This window comes from Hirundo rustica, chromosome 2, assembly GCF_015227805.2.
Source record: "Hirundo rustica isolate bHirRus1 chromosome 2, bHirRus1.pri.v3, whole genome shotgun sequence".
Taxonomy (NCBI): domain Eukaryota; kingdom Metazoa; phylum Chordata; class Aves; order Passeriformes; family Hirundinidae; genus Hirundo; species Hirundo rustica.
Window position 1 is genome coordinate 31029180 of NC_053451.1, and position 19106 is coordinate 31048285.

At 40.4% G+C, this 19106-nt stretch overlaps 1 protein-coding gene across 2 annotated transcripts in view; it reads left to right on the top strand.

Moving 5' to 3' along the window:
- Positions 1–753: 753 nt before the first annotated feature.
- Positions 754–19106, top strand: part of ACER3 (alkaline ceramidase 3) — a 52422-nt gene continuing 34069 nt past the window's right edge. The window contains exon 1 of one of the 2 annotated variants that reach the window (XM_040054953.2): positions 754–945. In XM_040054953.2, coding sequence (XP_039910887.1) covers positions 843–945 — 103 coding nt within the window. In that variant the 5' untranslated portion in view covers positions 754–842. Of the gene's footprint in view, positions 946–1694; positions 2200–19106 lie in introns of those variants that run through there. The other variant, XM_040054954.2, reaches the window with a different exon arrangement.

Sequence of the window (19106 nt, forward strand, 5' to 3'; positions counted from 1 at the left end):
TATTATGGGTGTAAGTATAGTACGCATAGTAAGCACTGAGGAAACTAAATAAGGCATCAGAGGAGAGGAAAACCCCCGTTTGGTAGGCAGTGCTATAAAAAACCCTCCTTCCTTCTCCCAGCCCACGAATATGAGGAACACTTGCCTCTTCATTGCCTTCAGGAAGAAATTCTTCAGTGTGAAGGTGGTGAGGCACTGGCACAGGCTGCCAGAGAAGCGGTGGATGCCCCAGCCCTGGCAGTGTTAAAGGCCAGGTTGGATGGGGCTTTGAGCAACCTGCTCTAGTGGAAGATGTCCCTGCCCATGACTGTGGGGTTGGCAGTGCATGGTCTTTAAGGTCCCTTCCAACCCAAATCATTCTACGATTTCCATTCTACGATGAAGCTGTGTTTCAACAACATGAAGGCAGCACACCTTACAAACACTCCATGAAATCTATAAGGAAAACCAGAGTGGAAAGCTGAGGTAGGAGACCCCCTCACCGCCCCCAGACCGGCATGAAAAGCGGGTGAGAAGAGCGCCGTGATGCTGCACGTCCCGCCTCATCCTCACAGCAGCACCGTGCAGCTTCCCTCGGAGCCAAGCACGCCCCGCGCCCGTGCTTCCCCACAGACTTTCCCCGTATACACGTTTTTCACTACAATGTATTCTTCCGTCCCCGTTTGCTCCGTCCGACAGGCCGCAGGCGGTCCCCATGGCGACCGCGGCTCCGCCCCGCCGGGCGGGCCCAGCGCCGGCCCCGCCCGCCCTCCCGCCGCCGCCGCTGCGCTCCGGGCCCGGAGCCCTTCTCCCTCCGCTTCCCCTGTGCCCTGGCTCCGCTCTAGCACGGAGCGGGTGCCGCAATGGCTCCGGTCGCCGACCGGGACGGGTACTGGGGTTCGCCGACCTCCACCCTGGAGTGGTGCGAGGAGAACTACGCCGTCTCCTACTACATCGCCGAGTTCTGTGAGTGGCCGCTCCGGCCCCGGTTCCTGCCCCGGCCCCGGGGGCCGCGTCCCGCCGCCGCCTCCTTCTCCCTCTCCGCAGCCCTTCGTGCTGTCTCTCTCCCCGCGGCGGGGCAATCCCTCCTCCTCCTTGGCCCCTCTTTCCTGCGGGGTGACGGTGCCGCTGCCCCTCAGCCCACCCCGGTGGGTGGAAAGCGGGTGTTTTGTACCGCCTTCCCCCGCAGATCCGTGTCGGAAGCGCGGCGTGGTGTAGCCACTCTCTCCCCAGCGTGTTGTTTGGGCTCCCATCCCGAGCGTGTCCCTTCGGCCTGCGTCCATAGGGACGGCGGGGCTGGAGCGGGGGTGCCGGGGGCCTGCGGGGCTGGCTGGGATGGGGTGGATCCTGGGGGTTGTCACGGGAGCCGGGGTGGCTGTGTGGCACCGCGGGCACGGGTGCGCAGAGGGGTTTGCGCTGCAGTCGTGCTTGGGGTGCCCCGCCGTGAAGCCGCACGGGTCTGGCTGCTCTGCTCCCCGTGGCGCGGAGCCCTGTGCCCAGCCTGGACGGTCAAACCGAGTGAAAGCGCTCAGGGAGAGAAAATGTGTCTTCCCTATGCAAGATCCGTGTTCATCCAGGGAAGACACCTTCCCCCAGCTGTGGTGCTTCGTGATGACCATCATCAATCAGGTGGCTCTGCTGCAGGTGGTGGGAGTTAAGTGAGGATTGAAGGGTCGCTCTGTTGCCCGTGGTTCTTTTAGGATAGCTCAGAGCACTGGCAAGAGAGCAGGCCATTGGTTTGACTCAAAACTCTGTTATTCAGAAACAGTCAGGATTTAGCATGTTTTAGGGAAAGAAAGAAGGGGCTTCAACTACAGGGTTATCCATCAGGTGCTTCAGAAAGGAGTGTCTTGCAGGTGGTAATAGATCAAGCCCTATGTCACTGAGGTTTTGTTGAAGAACTCAGTATTTTTGTATCCTGGGCAGTGACATTAAAGGGTGTAGTAGTTATAATTATGTGCTGCTGCCGGGCAGACGCCCTGTACTACAGAAAACTTTCACGCGTATAAGGCAGGTGGCTGCCTTTGAAGTGTTGGGGCTCTGGGTGCTAAAGTGCCTAGGCTCACCTACCCTGGAGTGCTTGAAGTGGGCAATCTGCAGAGGCCTTTCACATAGCTGGAATGCTTCGGCAGCGGTCTGGAAGAGCTTGTGGCATGAAGAAGTTGGAGGCTCTGGGAATCCATGCCAAGCCCTGACTCCCGGTTGCAAACACTGACATGGGTGAGGATCCAAAATGAATAATTGTGAAAGAAGCTTGAGAGTGAAGGAATAGGAAGGAAAACAGGGTCTAAAATGAACAACGGCAGCATAAGCAGCTTAGAAGCTCAGAGGAGAAAGGAAGTTGGTGTGTAGATTTATGGCTGAGAAGAGGCAGGCTGGCTGAAAAGGAAACAAAATTAAATACTCTTACAAAGGGACAAACTTAGAAGTTTAAATAGAATGAGGCTTTTGCAGAGTGTGTATTTTTGTGTCTTCCTTGTTGTCAAGCATAATTTGTGAGATAATTCTCAGGGAAGAGGAAGTTCTGTTGTTTCACTAATGTAAAAAAAATTTGACTAGCATGTAAATTTTTAAAACAATCCCTGCATTGTTTGCCTTGTTAACTGATACTTTTTGTCTACTTTTGGATTATTCAGGAGAAGGAAGAGGAGGATGAGAGTAATGGGAGGCAGAAAGGCTTGTGTTCTGAAGAAAAGGGGAGTAATTATACAAGGTCTGGTCCCTGCTTGTAGTTTTGGTGTTTGGGACCACAGTTTGTTCATACGTCAGTTGCACTGAAAAAAAAAAAAAAGTATATATAAGGGCTGCACTATAAGATAAAGCATTTAAATTGTCGGAGTTTAAAATGCAAAAGAGTAAGTAAGCCTGCTGTGGTGTAGGGTTAGCATAACAGCGGCTAATTTCAGTCCAGATGCCAAGATGAGCTAGATTTTCTTCAGCTGTGGTTCTGTAACAGTGCCTTCAGGGTCTGAGGTAATAAATGTTGCGGGGATATTATTTGAAGTGTTACCTTACAGAAGAGTGAAAATCAGTTTCTGACTTGGTACCACTAAGGTAAAGCTGATTGTATGTAAAAATTTTTGCATTAAGTGTTTGTTATTAATAATTTATTAGAAACGTTGGTGTCTCAAAGATTGAAGGTTACTGGCGGGTCCAAACCAGACAGGTTGCAGGCTGAAGAACCAAACAGAAAGCTTGTTGTGCAAATTACATTTTGTGCCATTTCGCAATTTGGTTTTAACATGCTACTTTTAGCACAAAATTGCTACGTTGTGTTCCAAAAGCCCACATGCAGTTCCTTCCATTCACTCTAGAACTAGTGTAAATGATGGCAGCTTATCTATTGTATGTAGTGAGAGATGTGGAAGTGAGGTAAGGTGGTAGTGTAGCACTTCATACTTGCATTCCCTTGATGTATCCCAAACACAATGATGCGTATTCAAAAGTTCATTTTTTTCTAATAATGAAAAATGCTTTCTCTTGCCTTTCTGAGTCGGCACCTCGTCAGTTTTTCTCCACTGTGGAGGTGGATGACTAACTGTTCTACATCTGTCTGTAGAATATTAAACCAATTGAAATTGAAAACCAGTTGGAAAGAATTGTTTTGTGAGCTTAACTCTGTTAAGCTTTAAAATGAGTCTTATATCCCTCACTGATCAAACCTATTGTATGGTGTAGTAATTCCTTTTCCAGGGTTTCTCTTTGACTGACTCCTGTGAGCTGGAGGGCAAGTAGTAGGCATGATTTTTTTTTCCTTCTTTAAAACGAAATCTTTCCAGGACCCAGTGCTTGAAAGCTGAATTATCCAAACCTTTGTACACTTGATTAAGAAAAATAGTAAATGAAAAACCTACCATCCTCCTACATGAGCAAATAGAAAAAGGGCAAATATAAGTTCTGGTTTTTAACACTTATCACTCAAATGTTACAGCTTACTCCTTATTTTAGCAGGGTTGATGTTTCAGACCAGTTTAGCCCACGTAGCACTGAGTTTTGGGGGTCTGCTTTGATGTGAATGTCTATGACAGGAACCTTACCCTTCTTGCGTTCAGTCATCCCTGTAAGAAGAGTTTCTCTTGTAGAATATTATGAGTGAATATAATTAATCTTCACATATTCCCTTTGCTGAAAGCATGTAGACTAGTAGCAATTCAAATAAATATTTTAGATTCAGAGGAGCCCTGTGTGGCACAGGAGGACTTAAAATTCTCTGTCAGGAGAATCATGGGGGCAAGTTTGTTGTTGTTATCAACAGAATGCTGTGTTCCAGTTTGGATCAGACTTGAGTCATGTTTCCAGTTATGTTGCTTTGAGCTATCATTGTGTGCGAGCAATATGCATCATCTACAACATGACTGCTTTAGAGATAATATATCCTTATGCTGTCATTTACAGCAGCAAGCATCTAGAACATTGCTTTAGGCTTCTCAAGGAATTGGTGAAATTGCTTCTTTCTTGGCTTCTGGTCTTGTCTCAGCATGTTCTGATATCTTCGTTTAAGAAATTTTTTTTATTATTATTATTATCATCACCAGAGTTAAATCCATTAGGTTTTGTTTTCATTGGAGATCTGGTAAGCGACTTCTTGTAACTGGGATTTCCTTATGGGACTCTTACTTAGGAAAAAAACCCACCCATGTCATGAGAATCTGCCCATGTTTCTAGCTATTTTTGTTCTGCTTCCTTAAAGCCGCCTGATTTTTGTCTCAGACAAGAGACAGAGATAAGATTACTGTTACTTGTGTTGTTCAATGTGAAATGTCTCATTATCTCACATCTTGGATGGCATGGAGTGCAGTCCTAACATTCTGTACATTGTGAACAGTGACACAAATATATTGTTGTTTCTTTTTAGGCATTGCTCGAGAGGACATCTGCCAAAGATGCACAGATCTCTATCTTCCATGGGGATCATTACTTTAAAACATAAAAACTTGCAAAATTTACTAAAACTTAGAATGCTGTCATTAACGTAGAATTTGTACTACCACCTAGGGATTGTCACTTGTTCCTCGTGGGTGTCCTGTTGCATTTTGCCTCTTTTGCCAGAGGCTTTGGAAAGTAGCCAGGGCCTGTTGGGCTATTCTCCATGTGAGAGTAAGAAAACTAAAATAAAGCCAACTGTCTGCCTTCAAGAACTCTGCCTGTTCTTTCAGTGGTTAAGTGGCAGATGAAGGAACCATCATCAGGTTTAATTGGGTGTGATCCGCCCAACTGCCTGTCTGAGATGGAGAGATTTAAAGATGACATGACACAGATGAGTTCACACAGATGAGTTCTAAGGAGAGGTTTAACAGAAGACAATGTCACAGGCCTGTAGACTTTAAGACTGAAAGGGGTTTGAGCGTGTAAATTTAATGACCTCATTGGAGGAAACCACATCCCATCTTTCCTCTGGATATTTATCTGGCTTCTTGAGGGAGCTCCCTCAACTGAGGGGACACTTCAAGCAAAAAGATAAAGGAAGCATTAAATTAATTGATGGTGAGTGTAAAGTCAAATGGAGTGTGCAGAACAGTGCTCAGCTGTGTGGTGCATTTTAGGATGAACACTTCGGTCTCGCTTTTTTGTGCTGCAGACAAAAATAAGTTGAAAGAGGGGTTCCTTTCTCCAAAGAATAATAGAGCAGAAGCAAAATCATAAGCCAGATGGTCTCTGCTGTCATGGTTTTTAAATTTCTTTCTATTTGATTTTGAAACAGTGGCAAATACTGTTGCATTAATTTATTTCCTTTTCTAGGCTGTAGAAGTGCATTCTTGGCTTGTGCCTAAAGATAGTCTTGTCACACTGTTTTATGCATTTTGCCACCACTGATGATTTATATATTATTTTTAATTTTTCCTTGGTTTTTATCTTTAATCCATGATGCAACTCTACCTTTTATCTCATGACAGCTTAATTTTCAGTTTTCCCACCAGCCTTTGTTGAAAGATGGGGTCAAAAGCTCTTGGAAAGTTGATTTCTCCAGTCATCAGTTCTTATTTATCCATCATGCTATGGATATGCTTAAAACCTGGCAGATGCTGAGCTAATGGACCACATGTGTGTTTATCTGCTAATATGTGTGTAGTTATTAAGCAACAATAAAATTCTTAAATACAGTTTAACAAAGCATTTGATTACTCTATAATTAGTGTTTCATATTCAGTACTTGTACAGCTGGCAGTTGGACATCTGCCGCTCCAAATGGTAACAGAGCAGTGACATTTGTACAATTTATTTTTTCTTATGTGCAAACTAAAGCAGACAGGTTTATGAAATGCATTATATGAATTTGCAGAATTCATATTGGTTGCTAGAAATAGGATGATTAATGTAATGATTGTAAAGGAGCACTTGCTAACTTTTAAGTTATTTTTAATGAGCTTTTTGATGCAGATTAAAAACTGTTGTCATAATTAAAAGACAAAAAACTTCAGTTTGAGGGTTTGTTGTGTCTTGTGTGTGTGAAACTGCTATTTTATGTAATGCATTTTCTATATTTGCTGGTGCCTTTCACAGATAAGTGGGAAAGATTTTTTTTTTTTTTTAAGAAGGAAGATTTAATTATCAATGCAAAAATGTTCAAAGGAAATCTGGGAATTGTCTCCAGTCCTAACAGCTCAGCAGTGTATGGTTGTTTTATCTTGCAACATGTGCCTGTGCTCACACACTTGGCTGTTTCTCTGACTACCTCAAGAGGATCATGGAAAGGTTTGTGACTCATGAAAGGTCAATAAAATCCGAAGAGTTCTTTTAATTCAAAATGCGTATCGAAACGTGACATTATAATGCTAGGAGAGAACCCACTTGCAAGTGGTTATCAGGGCGAAGTTACCTACCTGCCTTAGATTGCCTTCTAGCTGGGGGGCTCTTTGCACCTGGCTCATTAATTACACTCCTTCTTCCGTCCATTAGCAGAGAAGCTGAGCTGCTGCATGAATTAAAGGTGCTTGGTAATTCTGTCTCTGTGGAAGTACTACAAAGAGCAAAAGAATGTGTCAGGAAGAGAGAAATTCTAGAGAAGGTTGCAGTAACAAAAACCCCAGAGCAACACTGCTTCAGTGTCAATCATTTACCATTAATTGATCTGAATATGCCCATATAGGCAAGCTCAGGGGAGATGCTCAGTGATTTTGCTGGGTATTTAGATTTAAGGTACAGACCTATCTTTGTACTTGAAAATGCAGTTATGAATGTTCAGGGTTTTTGTGCTAGCTCAAAAGAATTGAATGTCTAACCATGATTTTTTTTTTTTTTTTCTGTTTCTAAAAATGAATTTCCTTGAAGAATTATGCTGCATGTGCATTGTGAGCAGTGACTGCAAAACTGATATATCTAAATGATCATTGCAGTCAGCATCTCCAGTAAAGGATTGTTATATCCATTACAGTCAGGTCCATCATCCTCTGGCAGAGTAAGTACTTCAGTGTGTCTGGAGTTCGGGAGGCAGAAGTTGTTCTCCCTGTCAATTTCAGTGGAGAGATTTCACCCTTTGTGCCCTTTCCTCAGCCTTACAAGATTCCTCTTCAGTTCTTTGCCTCTCCACCAAATGGTGACTCGAGCTGTCCTGCACATTGCAGTGCTTTCCTGAAGGAAATTCCAAACTTTATTTCAGATTTGAGATTAGTGTCTGGTGGCGTGTCTATTTCCCAGCTGTGTCCTGGGGCTTTAGTTTCTTATATTTGGTTTTACATTGTTCTTTGGTTCCTTTGGACATGTTTTCTGAATGCTGTGTCCTTGGAGTGACCCTGAAATGGTGTGTGCAGAGTGTGTGTCCCTTAAAGGATCTCTGCCTGGCTTTGTGAATAGGAAGATATTTCCCCTTAGCTGAGTCCAGGTAATATTATGATTCTCCTTTTTAACCAGAGATACTGGAGAACGGGATGAGAGTGGCCTGATTAAGCTGGGCAAGGTTCAGGATGTTAGTTTGAGATTTGGCTTTTATATTTGGGAAGGCAAGATTTAGACTTCTTCAGGCAAGAAAGCAGACAAGCAGAATTAGGAAAAGACGTGGTGTTAGGGGTGAGCTGAACATCTATATGGTTTGTATGAATTTTATATGTATTCCAACTAGTAGGATTTCAGGATATCAGCTTAATGGTCATAAGACATGACAATAGAAGCTTGATTTATACAATGCTTTCATGAGCTCATTATTTGCAATAAGCACATGATACCACTGCTCTGTAGGCTGGATTTTTAGTAACTGCTAATTCCAGTTGGATAATTTTCATTTGAATAAGAATCAGCATCTGGGAAACAGATACAATATTACCACAAAGAAGTCCTTTAGAGCACTGAGCATTAAAGTTAGTCTGGACACTTTCAGTCTTGGGACAGAGATATTTCTGTGTTAACCTGATGAACGAATGACATCTTCTTCATCTTGCCTGGTCAACACCACTTGTTTTTTCAGGCAAAGACCTATTTCCTGGCTGGAAAGTATGCTATTGTGATCCCTTCAAATGGGTATTTTAAGCTTCATTGAGGGAACCCAGGGATAATTGAAAAATTACTTGTATATCTTTGAGAAGGAAGATCTGGAGATCTGGCTTGCTCTGAAATCAAATGAGTCATCTGCAACAGGAAGCTAAAATGACCAACAGAATTGATGAACTGATTTTGTTGTCACAGAGGGGAGTTGACATTTCTTCTAGGTAAGATGAGTGTATTTTTCTTCTACAAGTACTTACCCTTTTTTGCACAGCAAACCTTTTCATGTTTGTGTGGGTCTCATTACAGATTTGTTTGTTCTTGGAGGGAATTTTTAGTGCTGCTCTCCTGCCAGAGACTTCCAGGGCTGGTGCTGACCCCAGATTTCAGCAGCCAAGCTGCTCTGGGCCTTATTGCATGCAGCTGCAGGGTGTATTTCTCCTGATATTCCTGCATTCCTACTACAGGCTACAGATGTGTTGTTTTTTGGTTTTTTGTTGGTTTTTTTTTTTTTTTGTTTTTGTTTTTTGTTTTTTTTTTTTTTTAGATTTTAAATCTTATAGCCATAAGAAAAACCCCACAAATATATAAACTCTGAGTTGTTCCAGGTAATATTTTGTTCATGAATGAAAACCAAAATCTTCCTTTTTTTTTTTTTTTTCCTTGTTTTCCAAGTATTTTTTCACAGTTTTAAAAATGAGCTGTGTAAGCAGAAAGAATAAACTATATACAGCATGCTGACCTCAATGTATGACTAAAATGGAAAAATCAGAGAAACAAAACTTTTTGCTTTATTTTTTTTTTCAATTTAGTAGCAAAAATGTAGAAAAAAGATTGGCAATGCACTTCTGTTCTTACCAGTTTAATTGCCATCTGCTAGCAGCAGCAGTGTGGAAGTTCAGGGCTTTCATTAGATGTAGCAGAGCAAAAACCAGAGGATCATTGCTGGTTTGTGCTACTGGGGAGCACAGTGTCTCTCTAAGAATCAGTTCAATTGAATTGTGTCAATGCCTTGGAAAGCAGCAGAGAAATGCACTGCGGTAGTGAAATCATACAGCAGATGTTGTTTTCATTCACTTAAACAAACTGCTATGCCTTTGTGATCTGTGATAGCACAGTTGCTTTTCACTCAGAGTTTTGGTGGTTGTTAAATCTTTCAAGGCCCAAGTTTTATAATCCTGCAAGGCTCCTCAGAATACATTCTTTTGCACGATACATAACATCAGTGCAGAACTGAAATGCTGAAACTCTTGAGTCTATCCCAATTTAATTTTTCGTGTCCTTTTTTTCCCCTCTATTCTGGGCTGCATAGAAATATTGTAAAGCAATTTCCGTTTCTTCAACTCGCTTCCTTCCAAGCTCTTCCATGCTGATTCTCACTTGACTTTTGTATTTATTTTTTTTTTTCTACAATTGTCTCAAGCGTTTCCTCTGAAAGATTTCCTCTGCCAGCCTTTGGGCTGACATTTGTCTTGGGAACATGGTAAATTTGTATATGGTTTTCAACTATTTTGTATCTTATTAAGTAAAACAGACTTCTGCCCAAATTCCTGCCACCTACCTTATGAACTATTATTATGTAGGTACTATTTTAATTTATATTTATAACAAAAAAAGTGTTTAAAGCTTGAACCTTCAATATATTTTGTATGTCTTCCTTTATTTGGTTTATACTGTGAGATACTTAAGATATATGGACTTTGATCTTACTGTCTCTGTGGAGAAACTTCATTTTCCCTCTAGATAAATAGCTTTAGCCAGGGTTTGTGGATGATAGGTGATTGCCGATCTTTTTCTTTTCATTTTGCAAGCACGAACCGAGAGTTGTCTTGAAATAAAGATTGGACAGTCACTAAAGAATACAGTTGGAGTTGGTTGTAGACTAGGAGTGACAACCTTTGAGTCTTGCATTATTGAATTAATTGGGTACTGTTGAAAGTTCTTGCTGGAGGTGGTTATATTAACTGGAAAAAATTTTGAAGACTTTGGAGAAATTAAGTACCTATGTAAAAGAGATAAAGTTAGATATTGAGGAGTGAAGATGATGACTTCAGGTCATTTCTGTGATCAGTTGCCTGTCATCACATGTTCCAGGTAGCTGTAGGGTTTTTCATTTAAGTCAGCCCTGGGGGGAGAAAAAAAAAAAGGTTATTTGTAGAAGGATTTTTTTTTATTAATACTGATGGTAAGAAGGTGAATGTCACCCATCAGTATTTGAGTGGCTGCTGTGTGTCTGAATCAGGCTGTGGTTGCTGACCAGTTTCATCATCCTCATGTGTCTGCCCACAGTTGTCACATAGTATCTCACTTTTAATTTCCTGCCATCCAAGTAGGGCAAAAGAATGGCATGAGTCATTAGTAGGAGGGAGTTTAATTGTTCTGGATGCCCAGGGGGAATCCATATTGATAATAAGAAAGGGAAGAAATCGGGAGGATTTGGATTTTGAAGGCAGGCTAGTCAAGCTAAATACAAATACCTGGAGAGAAGCAGTGGCACTCTGCTGCTCACCGTCCAGTGAGCATGTTGGGATGCCCTAAGGCTCAGCTCTCCTCTGTCACTGCATACTGCCTGGGACAGTCCTAGCAGAGCCTCTGGGCTGATACCCACAGCTTCCGTGCCTCAAGTTGAGTTTTCCACTTTGCTGGGGCCTGACAAGTGCTGGGTTGGATGTACTTAGTAGCTCAAAGCTGTCAGCTGCTAAAAGCTGTGCTTTCTGCTCTGGACAGACCCTTAGACTTAGAGGAGTTGGTGCAGATACTGAACAGGAAGCCAGGATACTGAAGAAGAATGGCTGGAAGGAGTTAAGAATGATGAAAATTAAATGGATGATCAGTGTAATGTATTGGTCACTGTTTAGTTTTAGCAGGGGCTGAACAGTAATCTCCATGTCTGTTATTTCCTTCCAGTTTGACATCATCAACCTGCCTTAAAATAACATTTAAAATATGTTTTTTGTTTTCCAGTAAAGGACATAAAAGAAGCAAATCTGCCCTTCAGCAACAAGCTTATTGCATGTAATATTCTAACTTTACATCATCTCAGCTTAATCTCTTTAGACTTTGATTGCATTTTCAAGATGTAAGCACTTGCTTTTAGCAAGCTTTCTAGATTGGTATTTCAAATGATCTGCTTATGTCAACTGTTTTTACTTTAAATTTGCTTTCAAAATCCTTCCAGGTGTATTTCAAAGTAATTGGTGTGCTTGCCATCATCTTAGATGTTTATTAGGCAAATTATGCTTTCTTTTCCATGTGGTTTCCCATATCCTAGGGAAGCAATATTAAACTATGACAGGATCACATAGCTGCCTGTAATGCAAGTTTATTCCTTGCAGTCTGGTTAATTGTGAATTTCTTGGATTGACAATAAAATATCTTGTAAAGAAGGTGTGTACTATCATATTTGTCCAAGTTGCTTCCTGCAGTCTCAAAAAAATGGCCACGAATAGATTCTAGCATCTTTATTATTACATTTCTAAATATGGTTATTTTTCACGTAATAGTACATTCAAAATGCGAAAAACATTTATTAATGTTCCCTGGTGCCCTGCACTTGTGACAGGCATTGGTGTGATAAACATACAGTAAGATAACAGGCTTCAAAAGAGAGACAGTACTTGGCTTTTTAATTTAGGTGTTGTAGTTATCTTTATTCTGGCCTATCACCTCAGAATATTTTCATTGCAATTGCTTTCATAATTATCTGTTAAACTTCACAGCTGGTCCTCCACATTTTTAATCTGCCCTTTTAATGCTCTTCTGGGGAAGAGCAGTTCATGCTGATCTCAGACTTCACTCGTTAAAGGTTTTGAGACAGATCCCTCTGAAAAAATCAGCAATCACCCTTCCTCAAAAAAAAAAAAAAATCAGTACTAGTTCTGGGGCTTTAGGCACTTTTTCTTCACTTGTGATAGCCTTTAAGAATTCTAGGAGAAGAAGTTCATCATGCTGAACATGAGAATTGATTACAAAAACATTATTTCTGGAAGGTACTCAGCTCTTGCTGTGACTGTACTTTCTACTTTGAAACTCTGCTTATGAGATGTGATGTGGTGAACTCATTTGTTTTTATTGTGGCACCTAAGGATGGTCAAGTGGCTAGAGGAACACTTTGGTGTTTGAAAGTCCTGGCTTCAGTTTTATGCAGGTTTTTTTGTGACTTGGGCAGCTTCATCCAGCCTGTCTTGCAAGGATGTTGAGACAGAAGACTGAGGTTGCCTGCACCCTGCAGTAAAGGAGACTGAATAGGTGACCAATGTGTTTTAGATTTGAGGAGAAAGAGCAAAAAATTTCTTTGGCCCCACAATAAATGTTTGACTGTCTAAATTTAAATTTGCACTATAAACACAAATGTTATATTTCTGGGATTGCAAGGGTCTCTTCAAAGGTATTGGTTTCTTATGAAGAAGCAAGTGGAGCTTTGAAGTGTGAATTTGTTAAGTATTAGCTTTCTCTCATTTATTTTCAGTATAATTTACATAAGAAGCAAGGTCAGTGTTAGTACAGTCTTCTGTTAGGTTGTAATTTTCAAATGCCTTTACCATACAGTAGCAAAGCAGTTTGCAGAGATGAGGGTAAGGAAAAGGATAGCTTAGTTGTAACCTACGGCAATTCAGAAACTGTTTATAATAAGGGCTTTTGTAGCACGTGCATTCCAAAGAGGCTTGTACAAAAGAAAATACACCCACTCTTTACAGGTTTGAACTGAGCTTACTTTTGTGTGTGTTTTGTTAGTCAGCAGTGTGGAGAGCTTTCTCTTCTTAATATCTTTTGATTGTTTTGAAGAACACTAGTGTTACATGAAATAGTGTAATCAGACTAAAACCATCTAAAAATATTAGCTGGACTAGTGTGATAAGTGCCACGGGAATGAATTCTGCAGCTGGAATATAAAGTGTGTAAAACCATAAATCAGAATGTATCACTTGACACAGCATGTTGGAACAACTTGCAAATGTGCACTGGAAATAAAAATCAAATTGTGTTGTTAATAATTAATTTTTTTCCTAAAATTGCCTCTTTACCCGTCCTCAATCCAATATATCACTGAAATGGTTTACCTCTTCAGAAGGATATCGACTTACATGTCCTGGAGACATGGAGGCCCAGCAAGGGAGAAGCAGCCTAGAAGGTCTAGAAGCACTGCCCTGCATGCTGACTTTAAACACTTGAACCTTCCAGCTGGCCACCAGCTCTGCACCAGCAATGTTGCCTTCAGATTTTTGGCCTTGTCCCAGCGCTGGGGCTGAGACACGTGCGACTGGAACGCGGTGTGCTCACACCAGTGGTATGCATCTGGGTTGGTGCTGGCCTTGGAAGGAGCCTGTGTTCCTGCCTCATTTGTCACCTTTCTTCACCCACGGTGCGTTGTTCTCGTCATGTATCTTGCAGCGTTGTCCGTCTTGTTTGAAACTCTTCCAGGATTCATGGTTTCTTTTGAGAGATGCTGCTGCTGATTTCTAGATGTCCTGCTGAAACTTCCCTTCTCCTCGGTTCAGTGTGTTAGTGCTCATCAGAATGCTCTTCTTTAGTAATGCAAATAATATTTCTTTTCAATCCTTCCCCCATGTAGGTCGTTTGGGTTCCACATTGCTTTCTTGTAGCTTCTGTCTGGCTGAGATTTGGGTAGCTGTTCTTTCCCTTTTCAGATCTTTCGTCTCCTCTGTAGTACTCTTAGCTGTCCTATCTACTCCCTCCCTCCCTCTCATTTGTGCCTTACAGTTTTTCTCGCAATAATATGTCAGCTTCTTTACAGAGCTAGATTAATACACCATTCCTTTGTGATGAACTTCATTACATTTTTCTGTGCTGTTTTATCTGTCTTTAATTTTGTTATTCCTATGATCTATGTGAACTTGCTCTATAGATTTCTGATATTATTTTAAATACCTAGGAAGATGTAGTAGTCTCAGTAAAGATCCATGGATTTGAGATGTTATTTATGTGTACTCATTTTTATAGTTCCTCAGGAAGCTTTTCTACACAGCTTATACAGTAGTTCCTTCGGTATTTTTCCTATTTTGTTATTAGAAGTGTGGTGACCAATACAAGTAGCAGCTGAATTGCTGAAGTTGTAACTTCAATTAATGTACCGGTAAACAAAATCAAGGCCAGCTGAGTATTTGGAAAAGAGAATCTTACAGTTTAAGAAGTGGATCTTGTAGCTTTAAAACAAACACTCCAAATTCCCATTTTTTAATTTTTATTTTTTAAGTCAACATTGGTCCTGTGTTCCAGCCTGCAGTAACACTGTGTTGTATTTCGCTGAGTGACGGGAAGTTTATATTGATCCTTCGTGCACATTAGTAAGTAGGGAGTCCAGTAATTACATATTGGCAAGATTCCTGTCGGGATGACTTGGTTTTCTCCCCTTGAGGTCCTTCTGAAATATCAAATGGAAACAGGAGTTTTCATTTCCTGACTCTGAAGTGCAGTTATTGTAGACTTTGAAGTGGAATATATTAGAACTGGCTGGTGGAAGTGAAAACCTGATTGCTGCTCTGCCCTCCTGGTGATAAGCCGTAAGCGAAAACAGCGCAAGGTTGAAGTTAGTGGCCAAACCAGGTGGTTCTGTGTGGTTGGTTCTTCTGAGCAAGAGAGTACACCTAATGGTAGATAGTTGTGCTCTCAAATGTGCCTGAATTGCATTGCTTTGCAATTTCCTGAACCTTGATAAACTCTCTAAAAATGAGCTGCAGTTTGCACCAGAACTGTGTGAGATTATTCCAGAAACAAAAACCGTGAAATAGAATTCCTTATATCTGAAAGCAGATAGAAGGATGAATCAAGTTCTACATGATGCTGTCTGACAGGTTTTGGTTTTTTATAATTATTTTTAATTTCTTCCTGCAGTGATGGAAAAAGATAAAGCTACATGATCCAGGAGTTGATTGTGCAGAGCACCATGATATCCAGGCAATGAAATGGATGTTTTCAGCCTCAAAACCTTGTTTGTTTGTTTGCTTGTGTGTTTTACTTTAAGGGATACTTTGACTCTATTACAGCTTAGGAAAGTGGCTCCTATTTTCTAAAATATATATCTTTCTCCTGTTTAATAGTGGGATGCATAAATCTTACTACAATGAAAAATCTTTCTGCTGAAAAATCTTACTGTGGTGAATGTTGTGTTTGTTAGTCCTGATATTAAATGAACTCTTCATGTATAGTCAACTTTTTAAACAACATGTTTTCTTCTTTCCTCTCTGAGGGTAACATTTATTTCTATTGGTTTTGAGTCTTGTAAAAACCATAAGAGGGTGAAAAGTCTTCATTTGTTTGACAGAGAGAGCAAGAACATTTTAAAATTTGAAAAGCTCCTTGTGCTTGGTAAATCTTCCTGTCATTCTGTGTACAAACATAGGAGAAAGCATCTCTTAATACAGGGTAAATCACACTGATCACCTTGTCAAAAGTTGAACACGTTAATTTTTTCTTCTTTTTTATGGTAGCACTTTTCCTCCCTTACCAAAAGCAGCATCTTTATTCTAACTCCCTTTTTTTTCCCTTATCTTTTTGCATCCTGTTTATTCCTTTATGACCATGTTATTTTACAACTTATTTACAACTTTACTTTTTTTTTTTTTCCTCTTTTGACTCTTCATCCAAATTTATTGTAGCAATTATTTTCAAGTGTTGAATTAACTACATATTTGGAAAAATGGAAATTTTATGAAAGGTGCTTCAAATTTGTGTCCTTCCCAACTGTGCGTACAATGTCTGTGCAACAATGAGCTGTATATTGTACCTGTGTTTGCCTGTAGAAACTATTTCTCCTCTAAAGTTTTTTTATCTTTGTACAGATCTTTGTGTGTTAATGATAGTACATATATTTTTAGGGCCTGAAGATTACTGAATGTACATTCATTAGAAAAAGACTTGTCAGGTTTTGCTGCTGTATTTGTAGAATGGGAATCAGATGTGGTTTAACACTCATATTGTTCTTTCTACAGACAGAAGCTTGTTGAAAAGATGTTTTGCATAAATTTGATTTTGTTCTGGTACCTTATGGCGTTCTCTAAATGAATAAAACATTACTTTGAAACAGTGATTTGCATTAAAACAGTCTTGAAAGACTTCTATGAAAATGTGTGCAGTCAGTCACATTACTGCGATTAGACATTAATTTAGCCCTGCACCATGTATAACCTTTGTGGACAGGGTCTGGTTTAGTACTCTGACAGGCTGCCACATGATGTAATCTGATTGTAGAGCTTCCTGAGCTCCACCCTGAAACCAGGTTCATCATGCTACTCATTTCTGTTGGGAAGTGGTTGTAAATATTTCCTCTCTGATGGGAAGCTTTCCTCTTTATTCTGGCCTGCATTTATTTAGGGTTAGTTTATATCTATTTAGACGTTGTCAGTATTATCCTTCAGTTCAAACAGCTCCCTTTTGTCTTTGGCATTGTCCCATGCTGTCTTTACAGAGCACAATTTTGTTCTATCCAGCCATTGTTTTGTTCAGTGAGCTGAGCAATTTTTGTCCTTTCTGAAATTGTAGGCTCTGTCTCATCACTCCCATCTGAGTGGAGCTTCTCTGCCCCTGATGAGCTTTCTCTTTCTTTTATCAATAACTAGAGAACAGTATATTCTACTGTTGACTTGCATGAAGTCATAACTATTTTCACTGCCTCTGTTGGAAATAAATTTAAGGGGTTTGGTGTGTACAGTGATGGTTTATGGTCAGTCACCATACAGTTTAAATTCACTTTTCTGCCTCTTCAAATAGATTAATTCTACATGTAGAATAAGGATTCATATTTGCATTCAAAGGAGTGTTGGTGGCCATCATATTTAATCCTGTTCTTGTCATTTCAGTCTGCAAGTTCATTAATTTCTCCTTGAGATAATATAGTTTGCCTGTCTGTTGATGGACATGTTGAAGATAAAACGTTGAGAGGCAGTCTTTGGTCACTAAAGAAGAATTAGGTCACTCCCTTGACCAGTATTCAAGGAATCCAGTAGTGAAATATAAGAATGCTGTACAGAGTTAAGCCCAGGTCTATCCATGTGCATTCATCAAATTTCTGATGTACCCTATTTCCTATAGGCATAACCAATAATTTCTTCTTTAGTTATGTTACATATCTTCTGCCTCATGCCTTATTTGCAGTTTCTCCATTCTCTGGTTTTCCCATGGAGTTCTGCTGCATTATGGTCTCTTCATTTCAAAAAAAGGAAATGCGGTGGAAGGAGATGAGATGATTTTTTTTCTGACAGTTTGAACTGTTTCCCCATTTTCAACTTCCATATTTATTTCCTTCAAGGCTTGTTTCACTTCCTTGTTTGTTAAATTTAGAGTTATGGGTCTGCGCTGTGTCACTTTTTTCTTCTTTCTTGATATTCTGTGCTAATCTCTGTGCATATCCCACTGCCATTTTTGGATGGAATTAGTAAAAATCCCTTTTAATGAATTTATAAGCTATTCTGTGTGAGGCTAATCCTGTAAAGACTAGCTAGACTTTTATGAAATATGCATTCCTGGGGACCTTGGGTTTGCAAGAGGCCTTGGAGTTTTTGTTCTTGGAAGAAGTAATTTTGCTAGCAGCATGCCAGAGGACTTCATTGTTCCCCTGCCTCCATTTCCCGTTTTAAAAAAATGTACAGAACTGTCAATAGGAATGTTTGTAGGTAGGCTTGCCTAATCCATGCCGCAAATGTTCTGAATAATATGGGCCAAAAAGTGCAGAGAAGGAGTGGCAGGAATGTACAGCTAGATTAGGTCTATGGTATTTCCTCTGTCAGCAGGATGGTCCCAGATTAAATGCTCGTAAATTTTCAGTAATTTAACGTAATTATAGCTTTGCAGGAAGTGTTGAAACCTTCCCTTCCCTTTCCTACAGAAGGATCTGTTTTCTACATTCTTACTCCCATCTGGAATTTGTTATCCTACTACAACTCTTCCACCGTCATGTGCCTTCCCAATTGTGGATAAACATCATGGTATTTCTTTTGTTTGGCATTTTCATATTTGAATTTTTGCCAGGCTTTTGACAGTTTCATAACTGAGTGACCTTGAACAGTGACATTTATAAGAAGTCTACTGACTTCTCTTGAAAATGGGCATAGTTGAGCACCGCTTTAGAAAGCGGAAGTTTCGCTATCCAGACTATGTAACCTTTATTCTACTTTTCAAGGCTCATTGACATATTTGCATGATTTGCAGGAGGATATGGCAATGGTCAGTGTGGCACACAACAGCATTTGAGTGAATTTCTTCCAGACCTGGTCTCTGTTGAAAGTGAATCACTCCCCATTGCAACACTGTGGGAATGTGGTAAAAGGGTAATGATTCCACCAAGAATTTAATCATGAAAAAAAGCCTTTTATATCCTTGCAGACATTTTTTTGTTCTCAGCTGGGCTTCTTTTGCATGGACTTCTTACTTCAGAGCTGACTAGAAGAGAGATCTCTGGCACATCCAGTTTCACTGTTATGACTTGGTGAAATTCACGGTTGGGCAGGATATTATGTGAAATCAGTAAGGAAGTGATTTAAAGAAGTTCTGATAAAAATCAGATGAGAGTTTTAACTGGTTGAGAAGTCTGTCTCAAAATGAGATTTGTATCTACTTTGTGAGAATATAGAAGAGCTACTTTGTTCAAGGGAGCTAGGTACTCTTCTGCTACATGTGTTCTGAAGTAACCTTTTTCCATTTGAGAATGAATTTTCTTTAAAACTGTGAGGCATGGATTTTTTGTTTTTAGAGGTGCT